The 14,503-nt window shown below is 43.7% G+C and overlaps 2 protein-coding genes across 3 annotated transcripts in view; both read left to right on the top strand.

Moving 5' to 3' along the window:
- The first annotated feature begins 1,064 nt into the window (after window positions 1-1,064).
- Ccdc179 (coiled-coil domain containing 179) lies at window positions 1,065-9,231 on the top strand. Its single transcript, XM_041672805.1, has 5 exons — window positions 1,065-1,112; window positions 1,929-1,973; window positions 3,407-3,511; window positions 8,379-8,467; window positions 9,153-9,231. The coding sequence occupies exons 1-5, from the start codon at window positions 1,065-1,067 to the stop codon at window positions 9,229-9,231; spliced, it is 366 nt and encodes a 121-aa protein (XP_041528739.1).
- A 4,116-nt stretch (window positions 9,232-13,347) lies between these two features.
- The window catches only part of LOC121442747 (small VCP interacting protein), a 29,258-nt gene continuing 28,102 nt past the window's right edge, over window positions 13,348-14,503 (top strand). For both annotated transcript variants that reach the window (XR_005973596.1, XM_041644382.1), the window contains exon 1: window positions 13,348-13,510. Coding sequence is in view for 1 of the 2 variants with exons in the window: in XM_041644382.1 (XP_041500316.1) it covers window positions 13,457-13,510 (54 nt within the window). In the remaining variant the exon portion in view is untranslated. The remainder of the gene's footprint in view (window positions 13,511-14,503) is intronic.

Here is a 14,503-nt window from a genome sequence, read left to right as displayed (position 1 = left end):
TCAGTATTTTCTCAAATATTTTCTCCTAAAATTCTTTAGGAACTGATGCTTCTCGGGTTTCTTATCTAGAAATAACAGCTGTTACTCCAGACCCTGGGAACTTTTCTGATTCAGCGCTAAAAGAATCAGAGGTAATAAAAGTTAATAGGCACATCAATTATGACTTCCAACTCTGGGAAAAGGCAGACATTAGTAATGGTGTGGCATGATGGAAAAAGAGTGCCCAATCAAATTTGCCCTTTGGAGAGAGGCTTAGCATTTCAGGGCCCTTTTATAGGACACAGGAACAGTTAGCGACATACAAGCTAACTCTATGCAAGCAACTTATGGCAAATCACCCCTATTTCTGTAAATATGCTTTGTTATATGTCTAGTGATATTGTTGTTCTTGGGAATGTGTGCCTAAGTGTATTACCGTTTAGCTTTTGTAAGGACAGGATGTGCCTGGTTCTATATTTAGCCAAACTCGCAAAAACACTGAGCATTGTTTTTGGTTTAAAAGTTGTTTTGAACTGAAAGTTTGGAAATGCACGTTTGTTTTTGAAGTATAAGTGAGGACAGGTCAATCTATTCAGAACTTCCACTTGTGTGAAACTCATCTGGTGGTAAGATGTTTCTTTGTGCCCATGCTCTCAGCCCTGTCTCAATCCTGGACCAATTTCTACTGAAAGTCACAGGGGGTCAGAGGTAGGGAGCAGGACTGGTCCAGCTGGAAATCGTGATGGGAAATAGTGAGTAGATAGAATTTCGAATCAGAACAGAGAGAGGCTAATGAGACCGACATGGATTAGATGCATTAACCAGGGGCTTGCCTAGCAAATAAGCAGGTGATTTCTGTGACTTTGGAGCATGTAGAATAGTATACAGGGAAGTATAGCAGCCTGAGGTTTTGTAGACAGCCAGAAGCTGTGTCTCAGCCTCCTGGGCACTGGATTTAGGTAAAGGGCGGGTCCCAAGATGAGAAAATAAAGAGAATTGTGATGGTGGGGTGGGACAGGGCTGCAGGGACATGAGTGGCCCCATCTTTAGGCAATAGGTGCCTAGGCACCCTACGGCTCTGCAGCATGTGTCTGCCGCGTGTTCGAGATGAGGAGCCAGCCCAAGTCTACCCAGTGAGTCCTCTGAGGTCTTAACTCTGTTCTAGCCAAATTTGCCCTAGCCCTGCACCCCAAGAATCCATCCAAGGATCCAACTTGAATCTTGAGCGAAAGAGACTAGATTCTAGGATACTAGGAAGACCCCTGAGGAGGAAAATGCGCCACAGTGCTTGCTTGAGTTGGGCCTGATCTATTAGTTGTGTTGACTGACACACTGACCCACAGTGGAGGATGAGGGGTGGGTGAGGGGTTAGAGAAAAGAGGAGCATGGGACACATGCAAGTTCTCAATACTGAGAAATGGAGTGGACATTTACCTTCAAGGTTTAAGGTTATAGTTGGATTAAAGTTGGGAAGAGAAGTATTGAAAAGACACTTTATGGGTGGAGGAGGTGGGGGACTCCTGAAGAACACCCACTCCTCCCTGTGCCCCATGACTTCAATTGCTCCAGTTTTCTGGATTTGGGAGCCAGATTAAAAAGTAGACCCACTCTTCCATGCATTCAGGGTGGCTGCTCAAAATTCACATGTCGACGCAATTGTGACACTTTTCGGGTTTCATACATCTTCTGCTTCCTGGAATGAAGCCAGCACTCAGCTTGTCCCTGTAATATGGCTCACAGTTGGCTCTCCATCCTGGAATGAAGCCAGCACTCAGCTTGTCCCTGTAATATGGCTCACAGTGGCTCTCCATCCTCTTTCAATTATGCTCGGTTGCTCTTTCTCTTGTCCTGCCTCTTGCCTGCAATGATACCTAGAACACAAATTTTAAGGAGGTGGGTCTCTTCTCTGCTTTATTTTGACGTAGTGTGCATTTTTACAAATTGCATAGGAAGGAACACGAAGGCGCCACACTTCAGATGTTTCTACCAGGCAGGTAAATTTTGTTTGAAATGTTTTTAACTTATGCCTGCATGTATGTTTGTCAATAATCAGACACATCGTCAATGCATCCCTCAGACAGTTAGAGTCCTGGGACTACAATAATAGGTCTTTTTTTTGTTTGTTTGTTTGTTTTTCGAGACAGGGTTCCTCTGTGGTTTTGGAGCCTGTCCTGGAACTAGCTCTTGTAGACCAGGCTGGTCTTGAACTCACAGAGATCCGCCTGCCTCTGCCTCCCGAGTGCTGGGATTACAGGCGTGCGCCACCACCGCCTGGTCTTGATTAGGTTGTGTGTGTGTGTGTATGTGTATATCTATATATAACTTATATATGCTTCATTATATATACAGCATATATAAATTGTAAATTAGAATAATAAAACAGATATTACTCTTATGGAATTGAAACACTGTGAGTGTCCCCAAATCCACCCAGAGGCAACCTCCATTTTAGCTCCCTGTATCTCTCCCGACATAAAAATGTTTTCGAATATTTTCCAGCCACTTGCTTTTAATATATTGCCACGTATATGTGCCTCTTTAAGTGCACTGGTAACATTTTCTTAGCTTTGAATTTTATAAATATGAGTCAGAAAACTCAACACTGATTCCTTAGTAAATGCTGTGCATAATTGTGGTTCCCTCGTTCCCATTGCTGCTTAATGTTTTGTTGTGGAAAAAAACAAAGCTCATTATGCCCCTTCTTGTTTGTCACATTGGGTTGGCTCAACATCCTTCTACAATGGACAGTGCTACTGTGAGCATTTGCGTACATGTGTCCTCCCCATGCACAGAGGACCTTCTCATTACTTACACAGGAGGGTAATGTTTGGATCATGGGGAAACGAACTTTTCATCGATTTGGGTGCCTGTCACTGTGTGCAGAGCACCACACTGACTCTTCCATCAACAGTTGTCCCTACACTGTACGCCATCTCTTCAAGGCATTCGGTTTGCATTCTTTGGGCTTATGGTACTCACAGATGCCACACAATGGTGACATAAAAGGCTGGATTTTGGAGCCAGATTAAAAAGTAGACCCACTCTTTCATGGACATGGGGTGTGTGAAATGAAGCATGTAATAAGACTATCCATTTGAACATTTGGAAATTACATTTAAAATAAAATTGAAAATACATGATCATGAATCTGGGTTTATAGAAACTGACATAGTTTAATTAATTAATGGGAATCGAGTGAACAAGGCCCTCTGGCAGTCCTCCTGATGCTACAGAGGGTGTCAAATTGAAAAGAAATAGCTTGGGGTTTTGTTTTGTGATTCTTCCCTGCCTCTATTAGCTAAATAGACTGTGTGTTGCTCTGAACATGTTATTGACACAAACCAAAAATGAAGCACATGTTAGCTTCATATGATCTGAAAGGTTCTTTTTTTGTTTTGTTTTGTTTTGTTTCTCAATGTTCCTTAAGTCTTTGGATAAACGTATCCACTACATGCAAAACCTAAGGAAGGAGAAGAGGAAATTGGGGAAAAGGTTTGCAAGGCCTGCCCCCGTTCCAGATCCAGGAATTATAGTAAGTGTCGAGCACTTTCAGAAATGGACAGTCCTCACTTGCTACCAGCATCCTGCTTTTTAGTGCACCTGATCACTCTTTAATTTTCTCTGCAACAATTTGTAATGCCACTCCAGGGAGACCCTTAATATTCCTTTTATCAAATTATCATGGTTTAAGTCTACTCAGCAACTGTCTCCTGCTGAGAACATGGAGTTTGAGCTCTGAAGATATATTGTCTGTTTATTGTGTGATCTGAGGTTATTTGTTTAAACCTTAAAAATGAATTACAAAATTTCCTAAACAATAATTTATTTAGCCTATAATTAACACTTGAAATTTTAGAAAATTCTCTACACTGATTGCAACTTTTTAAAGTTTAAAGTATGTATTTATATACATATATACTTTATGTGAGTGTGTCTATGTGAGTAGATGCTATGTGTGTCCCGGTCCCCATAGAGGCCAGAAGAGGCTATCATGTCCCCTGGCATGACAGGTGGTTGTGAGCCACCTAGTGCGGGTACTGGGAATCTAAGAGCTGGAGCTATAAATGCTGAGCTAGCTTTGGGCCTTGATATAAGTTTATCAGGAATAAATGCTTTCAGAATGAGGGCTACATACAAGTCACTTATAATGGCATTAAACTGCTCATTCTGTGGCTCACCAGAAGTCTGACGGCTTTCCCACTTGACAGTCCCTTGGTTACCTGAGGATAGCTGTCACTTTCCTACAATGTCAGAATTACTTTTTGTCAGATTGAAAATCCAGTTTTCTAAAATCTAATTTGCTTTCTGTTGACTGGTGAGCCCTGGCTATCTTCAAAGAGTAGGTATGTTCCATACATAAATTTTTAGTTATTTTATCAGTTCCATGCACTTCATATACAATATAGTATTCTCTGTACTCCATCTAACTGGTCCATTCTTCCCTCAAATCTCAGGCAATCACTATCTTTTGCCATTTCTCCACATAGCCCTTAGCAGATTGTCATATGGTAGAAATCACCCAGCATGCAGCTTTTAAGAGTGGCTCTTTTCACTTAGCAATATACATTCAAGGTTCCACCACATGCTTTAATATCTTGATAGTCCAGTTTTAAATGTAAAAATTATTTCTTTATTGTGGAGCATACACATTTGGATGAACATGTATGTGCCAAGGGATATATGTGGAAGCCAGAAGACATGACCGTAGAGAAGTTGATCCTCTCCTTCCCTCATATGTGTTAGAGGGATCAAACTCAAAAGTCAGGCTTAGCAGAAAGTGCCTTTATCTGCTGAGACATCTCATTGGCCCAACCCATTTTTTTAACAGTGAACACTATGTAATTTTCTGGATATTGTGTAGTGACTGATTAACACACTGAAGAATGCTTGTTGTAATTAGGAACTGTTGTATGCAAAACTGCTTGCATAAAAAGACCTCGGTCTTAAGAGTGAGATAATTGGTAGTTTATATAAATTTTCCTTACATAAATTTTAATTGCCTTTTTCTTTTTATCTGTGTGTTCTACTCCTGCTTAGTGGTCATCCGAATAAGCCTGGAATCTTCTAGATGAACCTATTCTCTAGATGAAAATATGTGGAATTCTGACATTGAAAAACAGGTCATGGCTTAGCTTCATCTGAAGAATAAAGGAATGTTCCATCATTCTGCAAAATAAACACAGAACTTGCACTCAACAACCAGGCTGTGGGCTTCTAAATTTTATTAAGTTTATAGCTCATCACTGTAGCTATTTTGGGGGTAAACTGGTATCTCAATATGTAAAGATTTTAAAAATATATTTGTGTTTCAATTTTTGCAATTAGGTATATTGTTTACTTAGATATTGGGAGCGATCCTTCAATGTTAGGAAAATAACAGCATAATATACCCTCTAGATTTATGATGATTTGGGTTGGTACTTCAAATAAAGTGTAATAAAAACAAAATTGTCACTTAAATCAAAATCCACAGAACATTTTCTATGCAGAACTGAAATGAAGTTCTCTGTTGATATGAAAAATAAATAGTAACTGCATCTGGTGTAGGAAAATGACACTTTTTGGTAAGTAATGTCCGACTTGAAAATGGAATAGTGACTGTTGTCTAAACTATTCACAGCTGTTCAAAGTCAGCAATGGAACTGGCCAGGTTTCTGTAGTTTCAAAAGTGGTAAGTGGGACACAAGGAATTTCATTTTTAAAAAAATAGACAAAAATGAGAAACTATGATAAACCGCCAGAAGATAGAATGGAATATTTAAAAGTTATAATTTCCAGAAATTGAACAATAGTAGCAAACATGACATGTTTTTCAAGAAATAAGAAGTAAACTTGATCTATCAGGTTGTACCACAGGCTGCCTAGAAGAAGGTTCCATACTGTGCTACAAGCCAGGAAGGGGAGCCTGGGCAGAGCTGTAGGAACTCCTTCAGCCAGTAGCCTTTAAGTTACCAGCCCACTTGGGTGTGGCCTCTTATAATATAAATGCTGATGTGAAGAACGTGCCTGTGCTCTGTCTCTCTTCTGGCTGCTGGATTCCATTCCTGTTTCCCCATCAGAGGACTGTGCTCTGTGAGCCCACTCCTAAATAAATAACCCTTTATTATACTCACTTCTGAGCTAGTGTGGGCATTCTTTTTAGGGTCCCTCTTCAGAGCAGAGATGATAAATTTCCTGAGTTGACGATGCACTGAGGCGAACAAGAAATCAAGGCACCTAGTTTAGCTGCTGTTGACGGGACAAGCTACAAAGTGTAATGAGCAGGCAGATAACTCACACTGACTGCTGGGGACTGCGTAGCTGCATGTGTGAGGCCAGTCAATACAGGTCAGACTAGTAAGCTCCACAATCTACCACATTCACCTACCAGCAGCATGCATAGCCCTTGTTCATCACACAGGGCATTTAGCTGACAACAGAGGAATCAACTGATAGCAGTAAGCTACTCCCAACTCCCCAAAAATAAGTAACTCTCCAAGACTAGGGTATGGAAACTTTACAAGAAGTTTGGACCTCACCAGCCCCCTTACCACTGAAGAGGCAATGCAAGACCCTCAAAGGACATCTGGATGTGCACTGAGTATCAAGGTATGCAAAGTCTATTATTTTCTGCATGTGTATGGTGCGGGAGAATTGTCTGTATTCTGTCAATCATGTTTTAAATAAATGCTAATTGGCCAGGAAGGAGGCATAGGTAGGAAAACCAGACAGGAAGTAGAAATGATACAAAGAGAACAGGAGAATTCTGGGAAGGAGGAAGTTGATTCCCATCACTCCTGCCTAGACCACCGAAGCAGCAGGATGTGATCTGTCCCACTAAAGAAGGTACTGAGCCACATGGCTAATATAGATCAGAAAAATGGGTTAATCAAGATGTGAGAGTTAGCCAGTGAGAGGCTAGAGCTAATGGGCCAATCAGCTTATAATTTATGAAGACCTAAGTGTGATTTTCTTTGGGGTTAAACAGTTGTGGGGTACCAGGCGGGACAAAAACCCCAACAACAAGCAGGCCCCCGTTTGTGTTACATGTGTACACCTATATCATAAGTTTAACTTACAAATTAGAGAAAGATTAACAACCACAAATAATAACATAGAACACAACAATATGTTGTAATAAAAAATGCTATGGTTGAGATCACTCCAGCTTGAGAGAGTTAGGGTGAATACAAGTCTGTTGCAGACCACAGGGACCCAAAAGGCACAGGAGGAGGTCTTCAGGAAGCTGAGAGTGTAAGAGTGGAAATAGCATAGGTAAAGAGATGAAAATGATTATGAAAGCAAAAAAGGGTATCTGGGAATGAGAATAGTGTCCTCCTGAATTTTAGAATCTTCTCTTATAGAACACATATCAGGGAATTGGCTGGGGTCATTAGCCAACAGCTGAGAATAAGATCCTTTGACCATAATCCTTGATATCAAGGGAGGGTTAGGTACCAATGTCCAATGACTTTCAGCTTGGCACTACTTAGAGTCAGTGTAGTAAGCAAAAACAGAAGCAAGATCGGTGCTTGCTGCCATCTCTTGTGCCTGCTCATTTTTCTCTGCTTCATTGTTGGCCTCAATTGCCCAAGGCCTGGTGAGATGGGTGGGGATCGAGTGTAAGCTGCAGGACACTTTCTGGAAAGACACGAGCAAAGTCTCCCCGTGATAAGTAATGGGCTGGTGATTGCCATTTATCTGTTATCCCATCTTTCTGGAGCATCAGAGGTTACCTCACAGACCCTGACAAAGTGTCCAATATTTATGAGATGCAGTATTTCCCTTGTTAACTGTTTTCAAAACATTCAAGGTCAATAATGCCATAGTGGTAAGATGTTGAGGGGGAGGAGCCTTATTCAGACACATGTTCCCCACTCTGCATTTATCAATTTGGTCTTTGAGTTACTCGTGTGCTCTCTGCACTACAGCTTGACCTTGGGGATTTTAAGGGATCCCAGTAACATGTTGATTTTTCCACTGGAGACAAAATTGTTTAAAGGCAGGGAAGGATCCACATGATACACAAATGCCTTTTAGTCCGAATTCAAATATCTGTAGTTCTTCTGTTTCTCAGGAGACTATGAGAGGAGTGTGCAATGCCACCTCTCCTTCACTGACATTGGGTATTTAACTTTAGGGCTGCTGCAAGAGCCTCTGCAGACATTGCCAGCATATACCTAAGTCCCTATTTCTTGACATACCAGGATCCAGTCATCCAGGGGGACATTCCTTATCAGACCGAGCAACCTCTGTATCTCTGATGTGGCTCCATCACAAGCAAGCTGGTATCACAGTAGGCTAGCTGTCTTAGCATGCTGCGGTTTCCACTCCATGGAACTTTATACTCTATCTAGAAATTTAATAAAAGGCTCAGTAGGTTCCTGTCTTAAATCTCTGAAACTTTCTGTGCCCTGCAGAGGGCACAGCCTCCTAAGCCCTTAGAACACAGAGATGAACATGGTCAAAATACTGAGAAGGTTCAAGGTCTTGCTCAGCAGGTGATAAGGTACTCAGCAGCTGATGCTCTTTCCTGAGTAATGTATTCATATTTAATGGGATACCTGAGTTTCTTTTTCTCTCAGCCAGAAGTTCATAGTGATCATAAATATATGCATTCTAAGTCAAAAAGCCCAAGGGCTAGTACATGCTCAGCTCAGCTGTTTATAATCACCTGACATGTTTCAGTTCATGCCCATCAATTTTAATAATTGCATTACACATGGAGAATAACGTCTGTCATCTCGACAAGCAGTCTGAAGGTGCTGGATGGTTGTAAGGTCATGTGGATTCTATGCTAAACTCTCTTCTGGGTAGGATTTATATTTGGTGGAAAAGTTGAGACTTTGGGTTGCTGATTCTGCCAGCAATCATCACGCCTTGCCCAAAGCTGTGAGAAAGGAGAAGAATGTGGAGGCGCCTGAGATTCTTCACTTTCTAAGCTTCACTGTTCAAGCGATGCATTCAAGGATGGGTATAAAGTTGGCATCGAGAGGAGGTCTTCCATCCCATCACACTTTTAGTGCCTTACTGACTTCCTCCTTCTTGTCAAATGCATACTCTTTTGTGGCACAGCAAGAATTTGTATCAGTGCCATCTTGATTCCCTCCCTCCTCTTCTTTTTCATTCTCCCCATCTCTCTCTGCCACTAGGAAAGCTTGTAATGGCTTAAGTGTTTTCTCCCCCTCACGTAGGTGCCCCATTATCGCTGTAATAATAGGATCGAAAGAGTCAGACAAGGAGTGTCCAGTGCTAACTGTGATACAGCTCTGAGGAGAAAGGCTTCCCCAGTACAAGTGTTGCAGCTCTGAAGGGAAATGCTTCTCCAGTGGAAGTGTTACAACTCCAAGGGGAGAGGTTTCCCCTATGTAAGTGTTACAGCTCTGAGGGGAAAGGGATCCTGGCAGCCTGAAGCCAAGAAATACCCCAAAGTTACACTGCACAACAAATCCCACGCAAGAGACTTAATAGGAGGGAAAATCCCAGGAGGGTGGCTGCCTCTGCTCAGGAGAGAAGCAGCAGGTACCTGAGCAGGAGACAGGCTTATACAGAGTTTTGGGGGGCAGTTTTCCAGAATGGAGATTTCCAGGGTGGGAATTGGTGAGATATCAAGTCAAGCCTGAGGATTTGCAGTATTTAATGCTTAGGAATTGATGGGCGTTTGTGACTAGGAAGGTGTGTTTTGGGGCTCAGGGGTTGGTGATTTGGGTTCTGACATTTGACCCTACACTAAAATCCTATCTCCATTATACAGAGCTCTCTGCCACAGCTCTAGATCAAAGAGGCCTTCTACAGAAAACCAAGGATTTATTTGTAGGAACTCGGATCAAATGTTTCTAACTTAAGCTTTTGCACTTTAATTCCTCTCTTTCCCTGGCAGGCACCTTACCCCCTGTGTCTGAGTCACTCTCTGATAGGAGGCAAATTTCTGATTCTGCCCTGGTTTCTTTGACTAGGAGATCCCAGGAGAAACATCTAAAAGGAGACCAAGAGAGTGCAGACTCTTTAGCAGGCCCGCTTTCCGCTACTCACACCCCTTCAGATTTCAGTGTTCTGACTTTTGGACATCCTCAGGAGCATGGTGTGTCATGCTTCTTATTTAGAAGCACAGTTATGCCAGGTAGGCTGCCTGCCAGGTCATGCCTGTCTTTTCTGCTATAGAAAAGATTAATAATACACACTTCTATAGCACACTTTCTTAAGCCCAGGACAGCAGAAAACATCAAATGAATGTTTACAGGGTTTATCTACTCTCAAAATTGGGAGTGTCTTAGTCTGTTTCATATTGTTATAATACATGACTCAAAGCAACTTGGGAAGGAAAGGGTTCTATTTCAGCTCACAACCCCGGCTATTCTCTATGACTGAGGGAGTCATAGCAGGAACACAAGGCACAAGCCTGGAGGCAGGAACTGAAACAGAGGCTGTGGAGGAGTGCTACTTACTGACTCGCTCCTCTTTTCTCTGTTTGTTCAGCCTGCTTTTGTAAACATCCTAGGATCATGGGCCTAGGGGTGGCACTACCCACAGTGGGATATGCCCTCTCCCATCAATCAGTAGTCAATATAATGCCTGTTAGATTTGTCTAAGGACAATCTGATAGAAATATTTTCTCAATTGCAGTTCCCTTTTTCCAGATGCTTCTAGTTTGTGTCAAGTTGACAAAACTCTAACCAGCACAGAGAAGGAAGCAGTTGTACCAACAATGACACTGGACACACATGGGCTTGTGTCAGAGCTCGACAAAGCCTCATGTTACCTAACAGGCTAGTAGCTTATCATCCCAGCCTTCACTCTGCTGTACCATTATTTTCCTAGATAATGGCATATCCACCTTACAGAAAGCTCCTCCAAGTTTTCTCCCATAAAACTATCATATAACACTTCTGTGGATTCCTTCATCTCAAGTAATGAAAATTTTGAAAATAGAATTACTTTGCATTGCAAATAGTTTCCCTCCATTTATTAAATAAATCTTTCAGTTACAATCTATCAATTGAAAAACTGATATTAATGAAGAATTTTAATAGAATTGAACAATCAAGAAAATAGAGCTTAAGTGCACTGCAATAAAAGGTTGGAGTGATATGCACACCTTGAAATTACTCTTGGTTTGCTTTCCATTGCTGTGATAAAACACTGACTAGAACCAACATGGGAAGAACGGGTTGACTTCATATAACAGCTTGTGGTTCTTTATCATCTAGGGAAGCCAAGCAGAAGTCAAGGGAAGAACTTGAAACAGAAACCCTGGAACTACACTGCTTATTACCTTGCCCCCTGGCTGAAGCCTAGCTACTTTTCTTGCACAAGCCAAGCCCTCCTGGCTAGGGATGATAGTCCCACCCACAGTAGGAGAGTTCAATCCAGAATATGTTCCACAGACGTGCCCACAGGCTAACATGAAAAAGGCAATTACTTAATCGGGTGTGAAGTTGGCAACCAAGATTAGCTGTCACAGGAACCAAAGGGAAAGAAGCTGAAAGGTGTCAGGATACAGGATGTCCCATGCTCTTGGACCATCTGCCTCTGCTGACTGGCACTGAGAGAGTCAGACACTCAGGGCTTCTACAGAGATGGGGAAATAGAGGTGCTACCCATTTCTGAGTGTCGTCTTTCAGAAGTGACACTCTGGTCCTCGCTAAAGGTCTGGGCTACAGAGCTGCTAAGAGGCTAGGAAGAGAACACCTTAAAGAGGCAGAGAAATAATTTAACATGGAAAGATTTCTAATGTAAACTCTAAGAATAGGGAGATCAGAGATGACTAGGAAGAAATAGGGATTTGGTTAAGGTGAAGGAAACTTGAGAGCCATGGTCATCAGTAACTTTACACTTGGGATGAATTTGTGTTAATTGTACATTTGATCCGAGTTCCTACAAATAAATCCTTGGTTTTCTGTAGAGGGCCTCTTTGATCTAGAGCTGTGGCAGAGAGCTCTGTATAATGGAGATAGAATGTAAAAATTCTTGAAAATGGAAAAACTGAAAGTTCCAAGTTAATGTGGAAGTAAATTCTCACATGTCTGTAAGAAACAAAAATTGAAATATATTTGTACTATTTTGAAGCCCAGCAACTTCAAATAATAGTTTCTGTGTGTTTACCCAAGAAATTGGAAGCATTTGTCCCCTTAACCATAATGTGTAATCCATGATGAAAGCAGAGAAATAGAACCAGACAGAAAGAGAAGGCTGGGAGAAGGAAGAAAAGAAATAATGAAAACAAGAAATGGAAATGGCACCGATTTACACAGTGCAGAAGACAGAACGTATATACATACATAACTGTCAACTGTCCCATCTAAAAGAAAGAATACACGCACCGTGTTTGAGTGCAAACAGCTGCATTTTGGAAATGCCTTAAATTTGCAGATTAACTGCAAAGCCTTGGTGTGAGGAGACATGGGCTGGACATGAATGTCAGGTGGGCCCTAGCGTTTCTAAATCTAGTTTTAAGCAGTCGCCAGGGGAATCTTACTGTTTGGAAATCTGGGCCGCGTTTCATGGGAGTCTTTCTGGTTGGACTGTATAGCTTTCCCATGAGGGAAACGCGAGTCGCCCGCGTCTGCCTCTGAGATGGGAAGTAGAGGCGGCTTTCTCATCCTGCCGACTCCGCGATACAGCACTGACCCCACTGAGAGGCAGACAGGGCCGCTGACAGCAAACTGAACTGCGGGTTTCCTGGATCAGAGGCCACAGTTCCTGCTCTCCCAACCGTCTTCTCAACAGGTGCCTGCACGATCCTAAGTCCGCATGCGCAGAGCTCCTGGGGAGGGTGGGCTGTGCACAGACCTGGGTACTGCACAGCCTTAGAGCCTGAGAAATCAGCCTCCAAGGGTGGGGCCTCGAGAGCCGAGGGTGGGGCGGGGTGAGGGTGGGGAGGGAGGGGTGAGGGCGGTGACGGAGGGGGTGTGAGGGGACGGGTGGGAGTGGGGCGTTCTCATTTGGAGGGGCTGACAGACAGCTAAGTGGGTGGGGCGGAGCAGTGGGTCAGGCGGAGCTCGACTGGAAGGGGCGGAGCCTAACGATGGAGACCCCCGCATGGGCGGGGCTTGTCGCAGATGGGTGGGGCTTTGCCATAGTGGGGATTCAAGATCCAGAGTGAAGACCATGGGTTGGACTGTTGTTAAGTCCTATTGGGTGGGGTTTGCGACAGAGGCGGGGTTTGATACTGGACCGGATGAATGGAGATTGCCGCCGGGTCAGGTGGAGCTAGTTCGCACTGGAGGCGGGGCTTGCGGTAAGCCTGGAGGGGCGGGGCTTGTTGCTGTGTCGAATAGGATAGGGCTTTGCCATAGGCCGGACAGGGATGGGGCTAGCATTTGGGCGGAGCTTTGGGGGCTCTGGCCTTGGGCGGGGCTTGCCCCTCAGGTGGGGGCGGGTCTCCTCGCAGGGCGGGACTTTGCCGCGGGTCAGGTGGGGGCGGGGCTGGTCGTTGGGCGGGGCCAGCCACAGCCCCCCTGCGAAGATCCCCAGCCGGGCCAGAGGTGCCAGCGTCCCCATGGGGCTGTGCTTCCCGTGCCCCGCAGAGTCCGCACCGCCATCCCCGAGCCCGGTGAGTAGCATGTCTCGCCCTGCTCCAGCTCGCGGCGGCCGTTGTCATGCAGCCGGGCTGAAGGTGAACCTGCCGGGCTGCTGGACGCTCTCCGCGACTGTCCTGCGGACCCGTCTAGGATAGGACAGGTGGGGGCTGGCCTGTCCCCAGGGGCTGCTCTCGACATGTGCCTCTTCTCGTGTCTTTACCAGCTGTACAGAGAAGGTCCTGGACGCGCCGCTGCCCGTGCCATTTAGTGGATATCTTATTAACTGGCGGCTTGCTTTTACTCAGTTTGTAACAGCTGGGGGCCAACCCAGCTTTGAATCACACATAAACAAGCAGTACGTTTTAGGTGTAGAGGTTTCCAGTACTGCTGTATTTGGGATATATTTGTGTGAAAGCAGTCATTATTTTTTTGAAATTAGAATATAAACAAGCCTTATGCTCTAACTGTACGCTTGTGTTAATATTTTTGCCTATATTTGATCACATAACAATTTTTTTTCTCCCTACATCGGTGCTTGATGTGGCTAAAAATCAGTTGAAGCAATGAAGAATTTAGGGAAGTATATTAGTCCGTTAGCCACTAGGCTATAGATACTACCGTGACTGTTTAGAGGATGTGGGAAAGTTCAGCTTTCCTTTGTGGCTGTTGTTGATTTTAAATGTTTATTTTGTTTAGCTCAGAGAAAAGTATCTTTCTGCCAGCGTTTGTTAAGCCATCTGTCCTCAACGCCATCCTCTTCCCTTAACCGCTGGGCCCACTGGTGTATTTTACTTAGCACCTAAGATTTCCCTGCCCTGGCTGTGGGTCCAGCAACCCCCTGCCACTTCCTTACCGACCATGATCATTACATCTCTCCCCGAGTACTTACTTTCTTCAGACACACACGTGTGTATTTGCTTACAGAACTCAAACTTTATGTGCATGGATGTCTGTATTTCATGGCTGGCTTCCTAGTGCCTAGAAAAGTTGGTGACAATCATTGGAATGGATGGATGTGTGTACTT

Source organism: Microtus oregoni, unplaced genomic scaffold (genome assembly GCF_018167655.1).
Source record: "Microtus oregoni isolate MIOR12 unplaced genomic scaffold, Mior012 000000F_ref0000247, whole genome shotgun sequence".
NCBI lineage: Eukaryota > Metazoa > Chordata > Mammalia > Rodentia > Cricetidae > Microtus > Microtus oregoni.
Note: the sequence above shows the minus strand (reverse complement) of the source record. Positions and strands in the feature narration are given on the sequence as shown.

Bases quoted from the DNA above. Each gene is read 5' to 3' on its own strand.
- Ccdc179 (XM_041672805.1), top strand. From the start codon at position 1,065: ATGTGTCTGCCGCGTGTTCGAGATGAGGAGCCAGCCCAAGTCTACCCA. The intron at 1,113-1,928 runs GTGAGTCCTCTG...CAAATTGCATAG, and splicing joins AGCCAGCCCAAGTCTACCCA to GAAGGAACACGAAGGCGCCA. The intron at 8,468-9,152 runs GTACTCAGCAGC...CCCCTCACGTAG, and splicing joins CTTGCTCAGCAGGTGATAAG to GTGCCCCATTATCGCTGTAA.